The sequence below is a fragment of the Leucopleurus acutus genome, assembly GCF_964270905.1.
Source record: "Leucopleurus acutus genome assembly, chromosome: 5".
Taxonomy (NCBI): domain Eukaryota; kingdom Metazoa; phylum Chordata; class Mammalia; order Artiodactyla; family Delphinidae; genus Leucopleurus; species Leucopleurus acutus.
In genome coordinates, this window is record NC_139147.1 from 1,596,482 (window position 1) to 1,617,687 (window position 21,206).

Here is a 21,206-nt window from a genome sequence, read left to right on the forward strand (position 1 = left end):
CCTCTCAGGACTCAAGGGGGACGTCAGGCTGCAGGAGGCCCAGGCCCGGGAGTGCTGACCCGCTCCCGTCTCTCTAGCAAGGCTCTGCGACTGTGCCCTGGGCGGGGGGGTGGCCTTGCCTTGTCTTTTTTGAATATTAAAAACAAAAATATCTTTTGAGGTCAGACTTTCTGTTTGTTTCTTTTCTTTTTTTTTTTTTTGGCTGTGCTGCTCGGCTTGCAGATTTCGGACGAGGGATGGAACCCGTGCCTGCCTCCCTCCCTCCCCCGAGACTGCCAGGGAATTCCCAGAAGTTCTTAATTTTAGTGCTATTAATTTTATCAGTCTTTTCCTTTATGGTTCGTGCTTTTTGGTTATTAACTTTACAGTTAGTTCTGTTGAAGAAGTCTTTACACTAAGAGCATGAAGAGATTCTTCTGCATTATTTTCTAGGAGACTTATTGTTTTATATTTCATAAAAAATATTAATTTGGGGCGGTCAGTTTTATTGAGATAAAATTTACATACTATAAAATGTGTCAATTTCAAATATACCATTTTTTCCAATTAGTTTATTTTTGGCTGCGTTGGGTCTTTGTTGCTGCGCCCGGGCTTTCTCTAGTTGCGGCGAGCAGGGGCTACTCTTCGTTGCAGTGCGTGGGCTTCTCATTGCGGTGGCTTCTCTTATTGCGGAGCACGGGCTGTAGGCGCATGGGCTTCAGTAGTTGTGGCACATGGGCTCAGTAGTTGTGGCTCGCGGGCTCTAGAGCACAGGCTCAGTAGTTGTGGCGCATGGGCTTAGTTGCTCCACGGCATGGACTCTTCCCGGACCAGGGCTCAAACCTGTGTCCCCTGCATTGGCAGGTGGATTCTTAACCACTGCGCCACCAGGGAAGTCCCAAGTATACCATTCTTTGAGCTTTGGCACGTGTATGCTGTGTATAGTCGTCAACACAATCGTGGCAGACTGTTTCCATTGCCCTGGAAAGTTCCCTTGTGACTGGCCCCTGGGGTCTGGCAATGTTGGATTTGCTATTACTATAGCTTGCTTCTTTTAGGATTTGGTATAAATAGACGCAGTGTGTAGCCTCTGTGTCGGGTTCTTTCACCCAGCGCAGTGCTTTGAGAGTCACCCTTGTTGTCACGTGTGCGTGTGGTTTGCTCCTGCCTGTTGCTGCCTAGTGTTCCTGGTGTGGATGGATCACCCCTCATTCATTTACCAGTGGATGGATATTTGGGTTGCTTGCACTGTGAGGCTATTGTGAGTAAAGTTGCTGGGAACACTCACATACGAGTCTGTGGGGACATAAGTTTTAAGTTTATTTGTTTGTATTCCATTCCTATTTTCAGGTACCATCCTGTTTCAGGACCCCTGATTTATGTGTCCAGCCTGGACTACTGTTTAGGGCTCTAGTCTCACGTCCAGTTTCCTCTTTGACCGTCTGCACTTAGATGACTTACCAGCATCTTTAACTTGATGTTTTCAGAACTAGACTATTTTCTTCCCTCTGAAACATGTTTTCTCTGGTGGCGTTTTCCAACTCAGTAGCACGCGTTCTCCCTGTGGTTCAAGTTAGATGCGCAGCTGCACCCCGACTCTCCTGGTCCTTAGCCGCCTACAGAGTTCAGCACGTGCTGTCTGTTATGTCTGGTTGCAGCCATGCAGCTGGTATCAAGGCTCTAGGATTTTTTTGGGCTTCGTGCTCGCTGGCTCCACTGTAGGAGCAGTGTGCCAGGATCTATCTACCTTAGCAGCAGGTGTTGAACACTGGGTCTGGGTGCAGCCGGGGGTCAGATCCCAGAGAGGAATGCAAGAGATCTCAGGATCCTTAATGCAGTAGTACCATTCTGATGATAAACCTATTATTTATATCATTTTTATTAACTGAACGTATACACTTTGTGTTAAGATAAATAATATACATTTCTGTTGGGGAAGGGGAAGGAGGTACTTCGCTTTGTCCACAGTCTTTAATCCCTGAGAATCAAGAATAAGAAAATATTACGGATTTACAGCACCAAAGCAAGCAAATGAAAGTACAGTGTAAACCTCTTCTATAAACAGCGTAGTCAATCAAGTATTTCCTGCACACCCACTTCATGCCAGGTGCTCTGCTAGGTGCTGTGAAGGGGCTCACTGACCACTGAGACAGGGCTCCTGTGTGTACACAAAGTAGTCAAGAAAAGAAGTGTTCATTTCTCTCGGGTAGGCAGTCAGTAGTCGAGGTGCGGGGTCTCGGGGAGTACATGTTTAAGCTGTTTGCCAGGGGCAGCCAGAGCATTTTGCATTCCCAGTGGTGCAGCATGAGAGACCCAGCTGCCGAACTTACCAGCGCTGGTATTAGCAGTCTTTTAAATTTTAGCTCTTCTGTTCCAAGTGAAGATACTCTCACCGATAGGGCTGTGTAGCAGTGTCTGTTAGTGGTCTTAATTTCGTTTTCCTCTGACTCACCGTGTTGAGCATCTTCTCATGTGCTCGTTTGCCTCCATGCCCTCTTTGGTGATGGGTCTGTTGCATTCTCTTGCCCTGTTTAGAAAACCTCGCTTGTCCTGCATTTCTCCTTTACGATCCTTCAACTGCCATGCTCACAGCACTTCTGATGACAGACGCGTTGGGGGTTTTCCCACACTCGGCACTTCTGTGGCCGCAGCTGGGCGTCCTACGATTGCACTCAGTTCTGACACTACCTACCTGGAGTTAGTGTGTCAGATCCCACAGCCTGAGGGCCAAGTCCCGCGAGACTGCTCCCCCTCCCCCGCCCATTGCAAATCCAGGGTATCGCCTGTGCTTCTGACTGATCGCCTATAAATTGGAGGTTTCCAAGACCCCCTCCTCGGGGTTGGTTAACCTGCCAGAGCAGCTCACAGAACCCAGAGAAGCATTTTACTTGCGTGGTTTCCAGTATATTGTAGAAGGGTAGAACTCGGGAACGGCCGGCTGGAGGAGAAGCTGAGGGCAGGGGTGGCGAGGAGCCCAGGTTCCCGCCGTCTGGGTGCCTCTCCCTGCCAGCCCCTCTGCGTGCTCACCAACCCCGAAGCTCCCTGACCTTATGCTAGTGGGATTGTGTGGAGGCCTCCTCACGTGGGCCTGACTCACCAGTAACTCCATCTCCAGCCCCTCTCACCCTGGAGAATGGGGGGTGGACCTGCAGCCTGCTAACCATGGCTCGGTCCTGGGGCCGGCGGCCACCCAGAGTGGGGGACGCTCCTGTGCTCTTGTCGCTTGGGGATTCACGAGGGACTTAGGAGCTTTGCTGGGAGCTGGCGCAGAGGCCCATGTGTATATTTTCTACTAGTTCTCATGCCCCTTCTCCCCTTTTCCTTACATACTTTGATTTTTGTATGTGGTTTGAGATAGGGAAAAGGGTTTTCTCTTTTCACCTCTGTTCTTCTGTTCTTTCACCTCTTCCTGTGGGGCGACCTTCCTAGCAGATGGAGGGCCTCTCTCTGCACGGCATGCGCTGGGCGTGCTCACTTCTGTTCCATCGTCTATTGAACTTCGTGCCAGTGTCTGCTGCCTGCTTACTGCAGCTTTGTGATGAGTTTTGCTAGCCCACGGCTGGTTCTCAGTTACCCTTTTTACAGAGCGCCGCGGCTCTTCTGCTCGCTCACGTGTTCACGTGTGTTCACCTAGTCAGCCAGACAAGAAAACCTGGTGGGGTTTTCGCTGAGGTTGCGCTCGATCCGTAGGTTCAGTTTGAGGAGGATTGATAACCTGATAATGTTGAACTTTTAGTCTATGAACGTGATATAATCTCCAATTATTAAGGTCTCTTAAAAGTTTTTGTTAATGATGTTTTCTGTTCTGTTACAGCTCTTGCACAGCTTTGACAAGCTAATTTCTGCATGTTTCCCATTGTAATTGGTGTCTTTTTTAGACTTTTCTAACTTGCTGATATATAGCAGCACAGTTCAGTTGTATGTATTGACCTTGTATTCAGCAACTTTGGCAAACTCACTTTTTATTATAATGTATCTTCTGACTCCTTTGGACTTTATGTAGGTAAGCGGAGCATCTGTGAATAATGATTATTATTTCTTTTCCGGTCCTTACGCTTTATGTTTACTTGGCAGGGAATTGTTAGTTTTGTGTCTCTTCAGAGAACTAGCTTTTGGTTTTGTTGATCTTCTGTGTGTTTCTCACTGTTTTAGTCACGTCCTGGCCCTGCACTCGGCCCAGAGGGGGTGCCCTTGCCACCTGAGCCCTTGCTCCCGTGGCCGTCCTTCTTGCCGAGTCCTCCTCCATCTCCCGGTGTTCTCCTTGCCAGATTTGCCAGATTTGCCCGCAGGTGTGGTTTCATTCTGTAGCCTCCCGTGTATCATAGAAAGCGAGGAGGCCAGGAGTGCAAAGGACAGCCTCCGGGTTGGCAGAGCCTTAGAACAACTACTAGCCTTAAATGCTGAGGAGCGCTGCTGCCGCTGGTTTCTTCTGTTCCTGCTCTCGGTCTGCTGCTCTGGGGGACCTCGCACGTGAGGGGCTCGTGGATTTTGTAGCGTGGTGTCGGAGGTCGACAGCCAGCCTATACGGTGCAGACGGACTTGATAATACCAGGCTTCTGAAACCTCGGCGCGGGCCCCCAGCTCTGCTTTGTAGCCTTCAGAAAGCTTTGTGCCCGCTCTCAGAATGACAGGACATCCCTTCAGCGAGGAAACAGCACACCGTGTTTGATGTGCGAGCTTTAATCAAAATAACCCGCAGGAGTATTTTGGAAGGAGAATTAACAACACCTTTTGCTTGTTTCTTCATTGTAAGTTGAAAGTGTTGACAGTTCTAAAATTCTCCTTTTTGCTGGTATAAAGAACTGTTGACACAGTCTTGGCCAGAAGTGTAACTGCAGCAGGTGTTCACTTGGGACAAGCAGAATTTTAATTTTCATCTGCTAATATGTATGCCATATACTTTATAGCCTTGTATACGTTTTAATGTTTTTTGTTAAAGTGCAACATAATATTCATTCTTTTTCATAATGGTTTTACTTTTTAACCTTATAGAATTAACACTGAATCCTCCGGAAGGAATTGTGGCAGGTAAGGCAGTGTGAAGTTCGCCTCTTTATCATTTACTCCTGATTGCCAAAGTTTCCTTCAAAATAAAGTTGTGAAATTTCTTCTTTTCCTGCAGGCCCCATGAATGAAGAGAATTTTTTTGAATGGGAGGCATTGATCATGTAAGTTAATCATATGTGTTGTTGGTCTTAAGCCTTTGTTGGAAACTAGAGCCGTGAATCACATTCTGCACTGTGAGTGGTCAGAAGCGTCAATGGGGAGAAAAGGCCAAGTGCGCCTCTTTCATTGAGCTTTTCTGTGTCTGCTGATCTGAAAGCAGAAAACACGTACGTTCTTCCAAAAGAAATGAAAGTACTTCCTTAGAACCAGTAAAAGGTTTAGTTGTAAGTGTTTATATTTGTAGAGTTTCAAAATAATGAAGTGTGTGTGTTGGGTTAGCCTCAAACACAATGGGCTTTGGCTTCAAGGAGTCCCTGTGAGCCTGGGGCTCTGACGGTGCGGAGGGGTCCTCAGGGTGCGGGTGACGCCGCAGGCCTACTGGTGCAGCCTGGGCCCTGCCCCCCTGTGTGCCTGGATCCTTGCCCCCCCCCCCCCCCCCCAGTTCTCCAGCTCCTCTGCTGCTGCTCCTTTTCTGTGCGCCTGGTCTGGCCTTGCCTTGTCCCCGACTTAGAGATTTGGCTTAGTTCTGAGGTGGGCAGTGGGGTTCCTGACCTCATTCTAGCAAGATCCTGACTGGATTTCCTATTTCACTTGCAGTGATGTTGCCTGGAAAGAGCCAAATGGACCCCTGGTTCCAGAGTGTTCTTTGGCCCTATGACCCAGGCCCCTTTCTTTCTCATCTTTCTACCTTAGGTGTACAATTCTTGGCCGTTCTTAGACTGTACTTGTAACAAAATGTGGTTAGGTAGACTTCAGGAAGTTGAAGTTTATAAGCCATTTCAGAGTCTCGTTAGTAAGATGAGGAGTTAGCTGACAGTTTTCAGGTGGGGTTTCGTGGGCTGAGGCGCGCCCTAGTGGGTGGGCCTGGGAGATGTGTGAGGGGTGCATGGTGTCAGCCTCGTCAGACTTTCTGCATCTGCCCCGTGCCTGCAACCCATTTAGCCTGAAAACAAACTGCTGCTCAGTGTTGTCTGCGGAGCTCAGATTAATACGTGAAATTGGTGTGAAAATGAGTTTTTTCATAAGCACGTGTTTTAAAAACCATTAATAAACACTATGCAGGAAAGTACAGCGCACCTAACGTTCCCTGAGCACTTGTTATACCCTAATTCCCTGGGCCTGTGATACTCATTTTCTTTCTGTGTTTAAATGTTTCTGGCATGATGATGACTTCACAGTCTGTGTTTGTATCTAATATGGTGTTGTGTCTTTCACCCCCTAAAGCACTTGCAGATTGCGTGCTGGGCCTCCTGGTCAGCGGTGTCCTTCGTTCGCTGCAACAGGGCGTTGCGCACTCGGGTCAGCTATAGCTTTTTATCTTTAGGGAAACAGTACGCCCCAGGGCAGCTGTCCTGGCTGGGGTGCACAGATGATTGGAAGGCCTTTGTGAGCACTCAGGTCAGCGGGCCCCTGACGGTTTTTCTGTCCTTGGAAGGTGTGGCTGGTGCGCGCCCACAGGAGGCTACTGAGAAGCCCTTCCAGGGACACTTAAGCCTTCCAGTACGGTTTTTTTTAAGGGTTTATTGTTAAGAATCTGTTAGGATAAATATTACTAATTATAGATAAATAACGTAAAGTTAAACCAATATTTTGAAAACTTACCTTAAAAAGTAATTAGAAGTATTTTTAGGTAGAACACTTTTATGTTTGAAGAAGGCTTTTGCGTTAGTATGGAATTCCCCTGCCTCAGGATGTGGTGAGTTTGTGGGTTTGGTCCTGTTGCAGATCCTTTCCCAAACAAGAGGCCTTTTACAAAGGGACTTAAAACATCTATTAAGGGATTAACTGTCCTCCTGATTTGTCTCGCTCCGCTGTCCTGGCAGACAGCTGGCTGAGTTTCACTCCTTAGTGATGGGTTTTCTCTTCTCTCATTTTATTCTTCGATTGTTTCCAGAGTTTCTTCCCTACCCTAGTGCTTCTAAAAGCCACACTTGCCTCCGTTTCTGGGAGTCTGCTGCTGTTGCAGTAGTGCTTACCTGCGACGCCTCAGCTGTGCAATGCAGAGAACATCTTTTCAGATGTTCAGGCAGCAAATACTGAGTGCCTGTTATATTAGGGCCCTCGTCTGAGGATACAGGCGTGTCCTAGGTGACCCCAAATCTCCACCCTGAAAGAACAAGATTAAGGGCCTAGGATGGGGAGCACAGCAAATTAACCAACAGGAATAAAATCAACACGGCCTGTTCTCTGATTAAAAGGAGACAGAACTCCCGGCCGAGCTTAGGGCAGAGTTTGACCTGTGACCCAGTGGGAGAGGGCTGGGGCTTCCGGTCAGTGACACTGACGCTGTGTGTGGCTGGCCTGGCTTTATGGTCTTGGGCAGTCACTCTGCCTCTCTGACCTTCGCTTATTTGGATCAGTACAGAGCCTCGACACCTTTTTAGACCAGTGGCTTCCCTTCCACCTCTTCCAGCTCCAGGGTCTCTGGCCTGTGCAGCCTCGTTGGCCCTTGGCCGCGGCGTGGCAGCTGTGGAGGGTCCACGTGAGCTTCTGCAGGACAGGAGAAGCCCTGCTGTGCAGGATGGCGGTTTATCCTCTGTGGCTGGAAGAGGCGTGAAGCCCTGGGCGTCTTGCTGCCCCGTTTCTGTCCTGCCCCAGGTTTCTTCAAGCAGCCGCATGGTGACCTCCCTGCCTGGTCTGTGGCGAGCCGCTGTCCCGTCTCCAGATCAGGGCCCCGAGGCTGTGGTGAGATGAGAAGGCCCTTCCCTTCCCCAGCGGCTGGGGGCCCTTGGCTGACGCCATCCCCGCATCTCTGCTGGCGCACTCGGGTCCCAGCTGGTTCACACCTGCGGGGGGGAGGATTCCCCCGGCTGCGGCTCCTCCTAGGCTGTGCTTGGCTCATGCTGGGCGCCCAGGCCACGGTCACGGCGCCGCGCTCTACACCAGGCTTTCTTCTGTACAGAAGCCTGGCTCCGGTCAGGATTGTGCCTGCCCAGATAAACCTGAGGTATTACAATAGGTGCTCATGATTTGCACTGTATGTTCTCTGACCCGGCGGTTCCCACCCTGGGGATGTCTTCAGACATTCTGTTAGGAAAACCTCTGTGTAAGGAAGTTTATTACAACATTCACTGCAATCATAAAAGAAAGTGGAAACATCGTTGTTCAGTATAAGTTACGGACATCCAATCAGCAGGATGCCGGCAGCACTGCCATGGTTCACGCAGTTCACGCAGCGTCGTTCACGCAGACGCTGAACGACGGGTCTAGACCAGTGTTGTCACGAGGTGTGGCCTCGCCCCCAGGGACTTTGGGCAGTGTCTGGAGACATTGTGGCTGTCACACCGGGTAGCAGGGGGAGATCTCTACTGGCCCCGAGTGGGAGAGCGCTGAGCGCCCCGCCGTGCCCAGGACGCCCGAGGTGGCAGTGGTGCTGAGGCCGAGAGACCTGGTGTGGCCGGGTGCAGTCAATAGCTTTATTGAGATAGAAGTTAACATGCAGAGTTTCACCTGCATTAAGTGCGCAAGTCAGTGATTTTTAGTAAATTAAATTTATAGTCAGTCATCACACTTCACTTTTAGAGCATTTCCAAGCACGTGCTCACACCCCTGTGCACCCAGTCCCCACTCCCCCTCCGCCACGGGCACCCTCTGATCTGCTCTCTGACTGTTGATTGCCTTTGCTGGACTTCTGCTGCAAGCGGTCACACGATGCAGCACCTTGGGTGTCTGGCTCCTTTTCTGGGCAGCCTGTGGGAGCGGCCCCTTGCCGCCACCACTGAGCTGTGTCCGCCGTGAACGCACCCGCTCGCCCATCGACGGGCATTTGGCGGCTTCCCCCTTCGGCTGTGTGACGGTGCAGCTGCGAACACGGGGCCTAAGTCTGTGCGGGTGGGTTTCCCCCTCCCTCGGCTGGATGCGCAGGAGTGCGCCTCCTGGCGTATAGTGTCACCGTTTTACACTCCCACCCGCAGTGCCGAGTTCTCGGCTCTCCACTTCCTCACCCTCTTGGTGGTGTGTGATGCCAGCTGTCCTGCTGGGTGTGAGGTGGGTCTCATTGTGGGTTTGGACTGCGTTGCCCTAGTAACTGATGCTGTTGAGCGTCTTTTCATGGGCTTATGAGCCATTCATCTATCTTTTTTGGTGAACTTCAGAACTTTTGCCCATTTTTTAATTGGGTTGTCTTCTTATTTGGTCCTAAGAGTTCTTTATATATTTTGGATACAAAGTCCTTTATCAGATGTATCAGTATGATTTTCAGATATTTTCTCCCAGTCTGCAGCTTTCCTTTTCCTTTTCCTTTTCTTTTTTATGTTTTAGGCCGAGCTGTGCGGAATGTGGGATCTTAGTTCCCTGACCAGGGATCAAACCCATGCCCCCTGCATTGGGAGCGTGGAGTCTTAACCACTGAACCGCTAGGGGAGTCCCTCCTTTTCCTTTTCTTAACGGGGTCTTCTGAAACGCAAAGGTTTTCATTTCCAATGAAATGCAGTTCAGCAGTTTTTCCTTGTATAGATTATGCTTTTGGTGTCATATAACCCAAGGTTGAAAAGATTTTCTCCTGTGTTTTCTTCTAGAAGTTTTGTATTTATAGCTCTTAAATTTAGGTTTTTGGCCCATTTTGGATAATTTTGGAGTATAGCATTAGGTAAGAGCCAGGTTCATTTTTTGGCATGTGGCTGTCCAGTTGTCTTGCACCATTTGTTGAAAAGAAAATCCTTCCTGCATTGAATCGCCTTGGACCTTTGTCAGAATCAATTCCCTAAGTGTGAGGGTTCATTTTGGACTCTGAATCCTGTTCCGTGACCTGTGCTTGACCCTCCATGAGCACCACACACTCCATCATTGCAGCTCGATAGTAAGCTTTGAAATTGGGAGGTGTTTTGTTCTCCTCTTTCAAGATGTCTTACCTGTTCTGGGTCCCTTGGTCTCCATTGGAATCTGGGGATCAGCTTGTCATTTTCTGTGAAGAAACCAGCTGGGATTTGACGGGGATTGTGTTGAGCCTCTAGGTCAGCTTGAGGAATGTTGACAGTCTAACAATCTTGAGTGCTCCAATCCATGCACGTGGAGTGTCTCTCCACTTATTCAGGCCTTTAAAAGTCCCCTCAGCGATGCCATGGTACGTTTTTAGTAAAAAACGATCCAGTTTTTGCAGATGAAGGTATGTGAGTGGATGCACTTGGAGGGGAAGCCTGGGAGGGTGGCCAGACTCCGTAGTGGCTGCCTCAGAGCTGGTTCAGGGAGGGGCAAGGAGGCATTTGCTTCTTACTTTATTTACTTATGTGTTTGAGTATTTTCTAACATACATATTTTTTCTAGTTAGAGTCAAAGTTTATGTTGCAGAAGTCCATGTCAGAATTCACTATGAAGTTCTTGTAATTGATGAACTTATTTAGTGAACTTTAAATATAGTTCAAATATATTTGAGTTAAAGTTTTCAGAAATTTCTGTTGCAAGCAAAAATTAGGGGATGACCGTAGGCTCATTTCAGACGGATTTAATCATGAAAATAATTACATGGAAGGAAGCCTGTATTTGTTACCACCGTGCTTTCCTGAGATGGAAGGCCCTGTCCCTTTCCTCCCTCACAGTTTAACCAGCACTGGTTCTCTACATCAGGATCGCTAGGGTGCTTTGCACACAACAAAAGAGGAAAACGGCTCTTGGGTCCATCCGCAGAGACTCGGTGCTGAGTCAGGGCTGGTGCCAGGTGGGTGTAGACACATAGTCCGGCTGAGACCACCAGGCTCCCAAGGAGACAGGCAGCGAGGGCACTGTCTGCGGGACGACAGCTCCCTGCAGCCCTTCCTGGCTTTCCTGCAGGTGTGAAGGTCCTGGGAGCGGGAACTTCCGGTCCGTTTCTGTGCAGCCTCGCTGCTGGCGGGGTGACCCTCACGCAGCAGGCGCTCCTTCAGTGACTTGGGGGCGTAGAGGCACAGCAGGGCACCCCGGAGCTGGAGTCGTGGCTTCTAGAGCCCCTGGCCCGGGGGCTGTGCTTGCAGCACCTCCACTGGGGAGGTGGGGGCTTTGGCAAGAAGCTTCGGCCGAGCTGCGGAGCCAGGGGTGCAGGAAGGAGGTGGCGCCCCTGCTCTGACGCCAGGCCCCCTCACGCCACCGCCGGGTGCTCCGTGTGGGTTCTGCAGCAAGAGAGCGAGGGCAGTGATACCGTCGCCTGGGCTGGAGGGTGTTTGTGAAGCAGTGGGCCCTTCTTTTTTGTGCTTCCAGTGGTCACGGCTTGGAGAACAATTGTCCCGCGGTGATCAAGGTCAAGTGTGCGCTAGCGGGTGGGTCTACGGCCTCCATTATTTCAAGCCTCGTATGTGTGTTTGAGAGTTTTGTCTGTGTGCCATGACAAACTTGAAAAAGAACAGCGCAAAAACAGCTTCTTCCACACCTGCCGCGGCTGGAGTGACGTGCAGGCTGCGGTCCTGGAACATGCCTGGCGGGCAGATGGCTCACTGACGCCCAGACACACCCGGCTTCCACGGTGCAGCACTCTGGCCTCCCTGCCGCCTTCAGTGTGCAGGCCGTGGGCTTCTTTTGTCATCTCTGTACAGTTTAGAGATGACAGGCAAAGCACGGTGCTCCACTCGAGTTTAACGTTGAAAGACTAACCAAGCGTGTCTCCAGTTTTTATTGGCTCTGCAAGTGACCGACCACCAGTGATGGCTCGTGGCTGCAGGTGTTGAGCCAGCGCTGTCCTTTGGGAGGAGCGAGCGTTGCTGGGCCCTGGTTAGGCTTAGCCCGTGGGTGCAACTCTCCCACTGCTGGCTCCCTGGCCCCTTGTTCCCCTAAAGCTGGGAAGTCAGAGTGCACTATTGCCTTTACAGAGGAGAGCAAGGGCGTTCTGCTTTGCTCTTAATACTAGTCTCAGAAAATAAAACACTTACCTCAGAGCTTTGAAATAATATAGGCCGTTATTTTAATCAATTAAGATAGAAAATAACTTGCAGGCTTTGAAGAGTTTGTATTTGCCTCAGATAAATTTGATTTTGAGGTGAGGCCTTCTTTGGTGAAAGCAGAGTGAGGCTGTCCTGAGTATGACAGGAAAGCTTGTCCAAAAATAACACTAATTATATCTCCCGTCTTGGTCCAGGAATTTACTCGATAGCGTTTTCCATGAAGTCAGCGGGCAGGCCCCCGTGCACATGGGCGCACCTGTGTGCTGGGCCAAGGCACTGGGCATTCTGGAACAGAAAGAAGCCCCTGTTTCAAACCAGTCGCAAACCAGAGCATTTGAAAATGGCTTTGATATTTCAGATGTGGGAGCACTTTAGGAAATGTTTGATCTTGCTTCTGAAGCTGTGGACGACCTAGTGGGTTTTTTTGTTTTTTTTTTTTTAAAGAAAGCTCTATTATGAGAAACAAAGACCTGAGCAAATATCAAAGTCTTGAGAAAATACCACTTGGCTCAGTCCAAAAACACTTAACTACCCAGACATTCTTTTCTGTTCTAACTTGGAGGTGCCCAGAATACCGAGGCACTGCGAGCATTCCTGGTGTGGCCGCAGCCCTGATTTGCAGGCTCCTGGGTTAGCAGCCTGAGCTGCCCTCTGCCCTCCGCTGAGCCACCCGATCCGGGACCTGGCCTGAGTCAGGTGACCCTCGCTGAGGCGACAGCACTGCTTCCTGGCACCTTCCCTCGGGAGGCCGTGTGAGGGCCAGCGCAGTGGTGTTTATCCTCTACTGTGAGTTGTAGGCTGGAAGAGGGGCGGGGGGCGCAGGCTCTCCCCTGCCGTCGGCGCTGACCCCCTCCAGAGGGGAGGGCTTGGAGGGCGGCTGTCGGGGAGCCGTGGCCCCCGAGCTCGCCTCTCTGTGTGGCCGTCCTGTCCCTGCTTCCTGCCGGGGCTCTGGGCACCGCTGTCCGGGGACGCTCATCCCTCCACGACAGAGTAGTAGCTTTCCACTCTTGGTTTCCCCACAAGTAGCGAGGACACAGTTTTCAGAATCCAGATGTGTCTTCAATTGAAAACAGTGTGGCTCCGCCGAACACCTGCTGCCTTGTTCTTGTTTTGGCCATTTTACCAGCCCCTCCCCACCCCATGATGCAGTCCTGGCCTCCACTGCACTGGTGCCGTCGAAATCCCTAGGCGTTGTCACCAGGCGGAAGTGAAGCCGCCTGCACAGTTTCTTTGAGAATTTTTTGTCTACTTGAACTGCTGCTGTAGCGCGGGGTCTCGGCCCCTGTGCTGGTCATCGGGGCCCATGTGTTACGCGCTTGGGGCCTTGCCCTCTCCGCGCCCAGAGAGAGAACGGGATTCCTCTTCGTGTTGAACTGACCGGTCTTCGCAGAGTGCTTGTCTGGTGTCGCTGTGTGTAGCTGTCATTCGGCAGCTCTGCCTCCTGATAAAAATGTACGGAGGAGAGATGGTCTTAGATTTTAAACTAGATTTTAAACTGCTGTCGTGCATGTTTTATAAAGGACGTTTGTAAGGGGAGGAGGCGTTCCTCTCTCTGTTAACGTGCGAGCTGCTCTCCCTCTCCCTCTTCCTCTCCTGCTGGCCTTCACGTCTTGTCTGTTGGTCAAGATAGTGTTGATTTATACATATAGAACTTTAAAATTTGACAGGACTTTGGAAGTGGTTTGGCCCGTTTCTGCCATTTTCCATACCAGGAGGACGTGAACTCAGGCAGACAGGCACGTGCCTGGTGACGGTGAGGACTCAGGTGACCGCGTGGTCCCCAGAGGTGGCACGAGCCCAGGCCTGCAGGTCAGGGCTTGCGGCTGCCGCGCGTGCGCACAAGCATCATCAGTGCTCCGTACGTGCTCTGTATCTGTTTCTTGAAGGTTACAAAACCACCTCTCAGGCACATTTAAAAATTAAAAGTAGCCTTTGAAGTAACAACCCTTCACCCCTCGTCCATTAGTACAATAGAGTCCTGCTCTAACATGTACCAGGGTTTGTATCTTTATCCTAAAATGTAATTGTACCACATAGAAAAGCAGAATCCCTGCTGCCCCACTCTCAGCCTTATTAATGTGAAAATGCCTGTGAGCCGGTCTCTGTGATTTAGACCTGATTGGAACGGAACGATGACACGTTACTTTCCAACCATAAAAAATACCAATTCATTGTCATCATAATATTTAGATAATCTTTTCGTGCACATTTGTAGAGCAGTAGATATTTCCTTAACTCGTTTCTAAAGTGTGGGAGACATTGAAAAAAATCTACCTTGAAGTTCTGTCTCTATATTTTGTATCTTTTAGGGGCCCAGAAGACACCTGTTTTGAGTTTGGGGTTTTTCCTGCCATCCTGAGTTTCCCACTTGATTACCCGTTAAGTCCTCCAAAGATGAGATTTACCTGTGAGATGTTTCATCCCAACAGTAAGTGCTTTTGAAGTAGTTTCGATGGTTCCAGGAGAGACCTAGAGATTGTGTGCATGTGGGCATTCATGGTATACTTCTGTTTTGCTCTGTGTTTGGAATTTTCCATAATACAAAGTTTAAAAATTCATTATGATCAGAAGAGTTGATTGAGGAAGTCAACAAGTTCAAGGTGATTAACTATAAAATACAACTATGAAGAGGATTGTGGGTAATTAAAAAATAAATGATAAGGGCTTCCCTGGTGGCGTAGTGGTTAGGAATCCGCCTGCCAATGCAGGGGACATGGGTTTGAGCCCTGGTCCAGGAAGATCCCACATGCCGTGGAGCAACTAAGCCCGTGCGCCACAACTACTGAAGCTCGAGCACCTAGAGCCCGTGCTCCACAACAAGAGAAGCCACCACAATGAGAATCCCGCACACCGCAACGAAGAGTAGCCCCCGCTCGCAGCAACTAGAGAAAGCCTGCGTGCAGCAACGAAGACCGAACGCAGCCAAAAATAAATAAGTAAATAATAAGATTATATTGAAGATAAATATATTCTTTAGAACGATACCTGTGATGTGGTTTAAAGACAAATACGGCCAATAAACGGATTGAATTATGTGTGTACTAAGAATAGCCTGATAATATTATTTTATTTATTTATTTTTTTGCGGTACACGGGCCTCTCACTGTTGTGGCCTCTCCCGTTGCGGAGCACAGGCTCCGGACGCGCAGGCTCAGCAGCTGTGGCTCACGGGCCCAGCCGCTCCGCGGCATGTGGAATCTTCCTGGACCGGGGCACAAACCCGCGTCCCCTGCATCGGCAGGCGGACTCTCAACCACTGCGCCACCAGGGAAGCCCCTGATAATATTATTTTTGATGTTCAGGTAATCAGTGCAAATAGTTTTTAAATTTGGCCTTACTGTAGGTGGGTATCTGTTATTTTGTAAAAATTATTTTTGAGAAGAGCTATTCAGTAGGTCTGCCGATGTCATAAAAATTGGTCGGTCCATAAATACTTAAAAAAATAATCCAGCAGGTTCACTGAGAGTTGCTGGGATGGGGTGGTGAGCAGACCGTCAGAGGTGGGGGGGCTGGACGGTCAGGAGCTCCCAGTCTGCGGGCAGCGATGGACGCTGATGAAGGAATCATACAGAGAGATGTGAAACCACATGGGAGGCCAGGGAGGCCCCTGCAGGGGTGGTGGTTGAACCCACCACCTGCAGGAGGAGCTGTAGGAGTTACCCAGGGGTCTGTTTGGGGCGGGGAGGGGGTCTAGCAGGTGCAGAGGCCCAGTGTGAGGAGGGAGGGGGAGGGGGAGGGGCCAAACCAGTTCAGGCCTTTTGGTCAACATTAAGGATTTTGATGTTTATCCGAGGAGCAGTGGAGACCCGCTGAGGGGCTGGGAGTGAGCGTGAGGGGCGGCATGACCAGCATGGCCTTTGAAGGGTGACTGTGGTGCAGGCTGGAAATGGAGCGGAGCGCGTGCTGGGCCGCTGCCGTGGCCTGGAGGGGAGACCGCCAGCCTGGCACCAGCGGGAGTTGTTGGCACTGAAGCTCTGTGGCTGGGCGGGGACTCGGGAGGGTTAAATGATGCTGCTGTGGTGTGGTGGGGGGGGGGTGGCAGGGACACAGCTGCTTTTTGATGTTTCTGGGGTCAGCGGTGTCATCGCATGGTGCTGTCACCTTGAGGAAGTGACACTGAAGTTGAAAACTCTGCAACACCTCCTCTCTGTCCGTGGCAGAGAGAACTGTTCAAAGCATTCTGGGCGCCCTGGTCCCATGTGTGTGGACTTCAGACGGCCATCCTGGTGTCTGAGACAGATCGCACGTGGTTTCCTAACCCTTCAGTGAGCGTTTGCGGTACAGTTTCAAAGCATAGAAACCACTAGAACAAGGGGTGCATGGGGAAAATGAGGGACCAGGTGTAAAAGAAAGGCTGCTTATAACGACTCACATTTCTAAATGGTCACGAAATGCTGAGTTCATGAGTGAGGGTGACGTAAATAAGTTTATTTAAAATTGTCTGGTATTCTTACTATTATAACTTAATAGCCCTACAGTTTTACAAGTGATGCCTGGATATCTGAGCATATACTAAACCATCTGAGAATTTCCCCAAGTATGTGTAAGAGAAAGATAACAGGTGCTTTTGACCTTCTTGACAGGACCAACCCCAGACTTTGAATTGGAAATTTATTTTTCTTGAATCAGATCTTGAGGGTCTCGTTAGTGGTGCTGTTGATGGGAGATGCATTTAGACTCAGGCACAGCTGATGTCCAGAGAAGCCAGTTATAGTAAGTTAGCAAGAGGAGTCCAGGCATCTGTCTTTCTCTGGGTGTTTAATTCCTGTAGCGTTTTCCCAGCTATGGCAACGTATATTTTACACAGTCCACTTCAGGGATTTAATGGCAGAACGAGGGATATCTAAGAAACCTTTTATGAAAAGTGTTGTGAAGAGTCTAATTACATGAGGTATTTTGGTGGAATATCTGGCTGCCAGGTAGCCTTTCCTTTATCCCCTTCGGATATAGTGCTTTTTAAATGCATATGAAGGTGGAGTCACGCCATGACACTAGAGCTATTCAGACTGGCCCAGCACCCTGTCGGTGTGTGAGCGGTGCCCTGGGAGCCCGGCCGGGCCCGCGTGGAGCGCGTGCACGTGAGCGTGGCCGTGGATGTGGCGCTGGTGGCCACAGGTGGTGCCGCGTGCAGACAGCTCCGTCCCGGTGTCTGCGCCGCTTGCTGTCCTTTCTCTGTGGGCCTGACCGAGCGGACTATCGCGGGCCCATTCCCTCGGCTCACCGGGTGTGCTCTGACCCCGCAGTCTACCCTGATGGCAGAGTCTGCATCTCCATCCTGCACGCTCCCGGCGACGACCCCATGGGCTACGAGAGCAGTGCCGAGCGGTGGAGCCCCGTGCAGAGCGTGGAGAAGATCCTCCTGTCGGTGGTGAGCATGCTGGCAGGTAACGCCCGCCCCGCCGGCTCCTGGCGCACTGCAGGTTCACGTCCAGAGGGGGAGAGCCGACACTCGGTGCTGCTTCTCTTTCCTCGCTAACCCTTGTCTTCTAACTCCCTGTCCACTGTGAGGAGTCGATATGTACTGTTTTCTTTTCTGCTTTTTCATGTAATGTCATTCATACACACTTTGCCAAGCGTAAGCTGCTTTTTATAATTACAGATGTAAAGATGGTCTTGTGTGTATCACATTGTTGGCCATGAGTAGCCGTGGGCATTTCATTCATTCAGTGGGCACTGTATTGCAGACACCGTGTCCTGGGGTGTAAAGCTCAGGTGACACTGACCCCAACCTTAAGGCCCCACGTTCTAAGGGGACTTTCACAGCCACCAGCTGTTGCAGGCCACTGTGATAAATCCTGAGATCAGGGTGCATGGGACACTTCCCGAGGTGAGTTTAGAACCCGTGGGAGTTAACAAGGTTGTGGGAGGGCACGGACCCTCTGGCGGCGTCACCAGGACTATAGGTATGGCTGGAGCCCGGCTGGGGGCGGGGCGCCCTGTGGACCTGCACTGGCCCGGAGCTGATGCTCGCTCGTGGGGCTGTTAGACCACGGATCGCCCTTGCAGCCCACGTGCTTGAAACAGGCGGGGTGGGTCCCAGGCCAAGAGGATGGGGGAGGTTGGGGGGGACCTTGGAGACTCCGGCTCTAGGGCTCAGCGTCCTGGGGTGGGGGCGCTCCTGCCCTCACTGTGGGGTGGAGGGGTGCGGACTTTGGGGACAGGACTCCAGAGGGAGCAGGATTTGGGGGAGAGAAGAGTTCAGGGTGTTGTGTGAGTGGCCACCTTGATGGGGGCTCTCGGGGACTGGCTGTGGAGGTGAGGGTGTGTGCCCTCTCCAGGTAGACAGGGCTCGTGGCGGGAGGGAGCTGAGAGAGGAACGGCCCGGCAGCCCCGGGGGAAGAGAGCGCCCATGAAACGGAGGAGCGCCAAACGGAGAGAGCTGGTGGCCAAACAGGAGGTCTGAGGGGGAGGCCCCCAGTGGCCCCTTGATCTGCTCGGCTGGTGCCTCCTGAGTGAAGCCGAGTTGGCTGGTGCGGCCCTTGGGAGGCTCGGGTGGAGGAGCCCTGAGGGTGGGTCTGTCCGCCGCTGCTCCGCCCCGTCCCTCAGGGGAAGGCTCTCGTCTCGTCTCCGCAGAACTGCTGTCCTTGCCCGGAGTTCACGCCCCTCGGCGCTTCTGGTTGTCTCTGGTTACCTCTCTGGGAAGATCAGTGATGTTCTTACAGGAGGTGGGAGGTCTTGCCAGGGCCTTCCTTCTTGAGCCCCTTCACGTGGAGGTTCTCCTTCTCTTTCAGAGCCCAACGATGAAAGCGGGGCCAACGTGGATGCCTCCAAAATGTGGCGGGATGACCGGGAACAGTTTTACAAGATCGCCAAGCAGATCGTGCAGAAGTCGCTGGGGCTCTGAGCCTTGCCCACATGTGTGCACAGCTGTGTGCCCGCGCGTGCGTGCAGGCACACCACCGAGCAGTTTTTGGAGTTTCTCCTCCAAGACACTTAGTGACAGTGACACTGTGCTGGTACCAAAAAAGGCAAGCTTGCAGAACCACAGCATCTATTTCTTTTCTACCTTTCCCACCCCAAACAGCCTTCTCTTCTGCAGTGATGGTTTCTGTAGGACGATGACAGCTGGGTGCAGTTGAGGGACCCACCCCTCGTTCTTGCCGAGGTGGCCCAGGGAGATGATGAGAGCCGTCACCACTACCTCTCCAGCTGACGTGCCTGCGGACCCAGCACTTAGTGCGGAGCGGGGAGGGGCGTACGCGCCGGCCCCCAGGGACTAGAACCAGTGACGCTCCTTCCGAAGACGTGGGGCCTTGCAGACCAGGAGGAGGGCAGCGGCCGGATGTCTCTGGGGGCCCCTCCTGGTTCCCTTGTCTCCCGTGAGGAGGACATGACTTTGTTTCAGTACTTTGTTTTACAAGCAGATTTTTTTCTTGCAATCTAGGCACATTTTTCATTTGTTGTATGTTACAAATAATCACATTTAGAAATACTTTCAGGAAATAAATACTTTTTTAAAATGTGGACTAATGAAAAATGGGGCATATAGAAAAGAAGTTTCCTCCTGGCCATGAAGACCGGCGTTTTCCCTGCTGGTGTTGATCACAGTTTACGCTCGTGTCTCAGTTCCCAGTGCATTACCAGAGCAGGGGCACATGAGACCGAGATTGTGGTCAGAGTGTCTTCTGGGTGTGTCGGAGCTTTTCTTTTCCAATCTGAAAACTGGAAAGTGCTAAGCGTTTGTACGTGGTGGCTGCAGCGGGAACTTCAACTATTGGGACAAAACCGTTCTTTGCAACTTGGGAAGGGACGCTCCCCGTAGCGCAGAGCGCAGAGGTGTGCTTCATCCCAGACCTGACCGGCGCTCGAGGGAGCGTGGCACATGGGGTCCCCGGGTCGGTGGGGGGTGCTCAGCTGCGGCTCGTGGTTTGGAGGTGGTCTGGATTCCTCTGGCGTGGGTAGCTCAGCCGCGGGCAGCTCAGCCGGAGCCAGGGCTCCGTTTCAAGCAATAACAGATCTGTTGCATGCAGTTAAATATGTGGCCTGTTTCAAACAGGTTAAATTTAAATAGGAGTTTCTATTTTTGAAATAAGGGACAGTCTACAAGACGTACAGTACATTTTACTTTATGTTATCCTTTCCCTTTCATAATGTGCCCGCGGGCAGGAGTCTGTTTTACTGAAACCTCGCTAATTTCTTGGTGTTAAGTAGTACTGGCTAAAGGGCTTCTGTGGAAACCAGACTCTTTCCTTCTCAGAAGGGAATCATTTAAAAGTTGAAATGCAGTACGAGGACTTGTATTCGGAAGGGGATGGGGAAAGGAGGGGTGTCGTACCTACACAGTATCTGCGGGCGTGTCGGATGAGACGTAGCCCTCTCCACGGAGAGGAACAGGTGGGTGTGGTGGAGTGTGGGCCTGCGACCACATCAGCAGGTGGCCACGGGGGTCAGGAAATCTGGAGGAGGAAGAGGGGCAGTCTCTTTGCAAAAGAAAGTATTTTTATTCATTTGTATTTATTAAATGAAACAAAAGAGGAGTCCCATGGTGTCCTTATTCTGTGACGGAGTTTATTAATTCCTATGGTAAAATAAAGCTATATTTTCCCCCTGTCCCAAGCAGTGTTTTCTCTGTCGTGTTTTAATATAATCGTATGGGAACCCCGTGGCCGGTGGGCAGCGGGGGTGCCCCCTATAGGTGGCACGGCCGCCAGGACTCCCACTACCACCTCCTTCCCAAGACACGTGAGCTTTGGGAAGTTTCACTCTTTCCTGTTCCTTCCGCCCGCTGGTCTCCCCTGGAATTGCCGCGTGTCCCTGTTGGGGTCGGCAGACGTTTTCACCAGCCTCGACTGACCCGCGGCCTTTCCTTGAGCTGTGAGTGTTGGCAGCAGACGACCGTCGGGCGAGGAGAGACCAGCAGGCGCGGAGGTGGCGCTTCTGTCCTGCTCTCGAGTCTCCAGTCTCGTCACGGCTGCTGACGTGAGTCTGCTTATGTCCCTCGGCCTCCTCTCCCCCAACGCCCTCTGCGCCGCGTCCGGGCCAGGGGCTCGGCCCGCCCTCCAGCAGCCTTCATTCTGCCTTTTGCCCAGGGGTTTCCAGCGTACTTCTTACTATTGAAGATCTCTGACGTGATCGTGAGTTGGGGTCCCCGATACCACCCCCAGGTTCCGTGGTTCCCTGGGAGGCCTCACGGCTGAGATCTGTTACAGCCAAAGGCCCAGGGACTCGAGCGCCACAGGGAATGTGGCGTGGGGAGGGGTCGGGGGGCACCAGGCA

General features: G+C 51.3%; 1 protein-coding gene across 1 annotated transcript in view; it reads left to right on the forward strand.

Annotated features, from left to right (window-relative positions):
• The window catches only part of UBE2G2 (ubiquitin conjugating enzyme E2 G2), a 29,963-nt gene extending 9,431 nt beyond the window's left edge, over positions 1-20,532 (forward strand). The window contains exons 2-6 of the mRNA XM_082839334.1: positions 4,972-5,007; positions 5,102-5,147; positions 14,300-14,418; positions 17,234-17,374; positions 18,722-20,532. Of these exons, the coding sequence (XP_082695460.1) occupies positions 4,972-5,007; positions 5,102-5,147; positions 14,300-14,418; positions 17,234-17,374; positions 18,722-18,834 (455 nt within the window). The 3' untranslated portion in view covers positions 18,835-20,532. The remainder of the gene's footprint in view (positions 1-4,971; positions 5,008-5,101; positions 5,148-14,299; positions 14,419-17,233; positions 17,375-18,721) is intronic.
• The last annotated feature ends 674 nt before the right edge of the window (positions 20,533-21,206 follow it).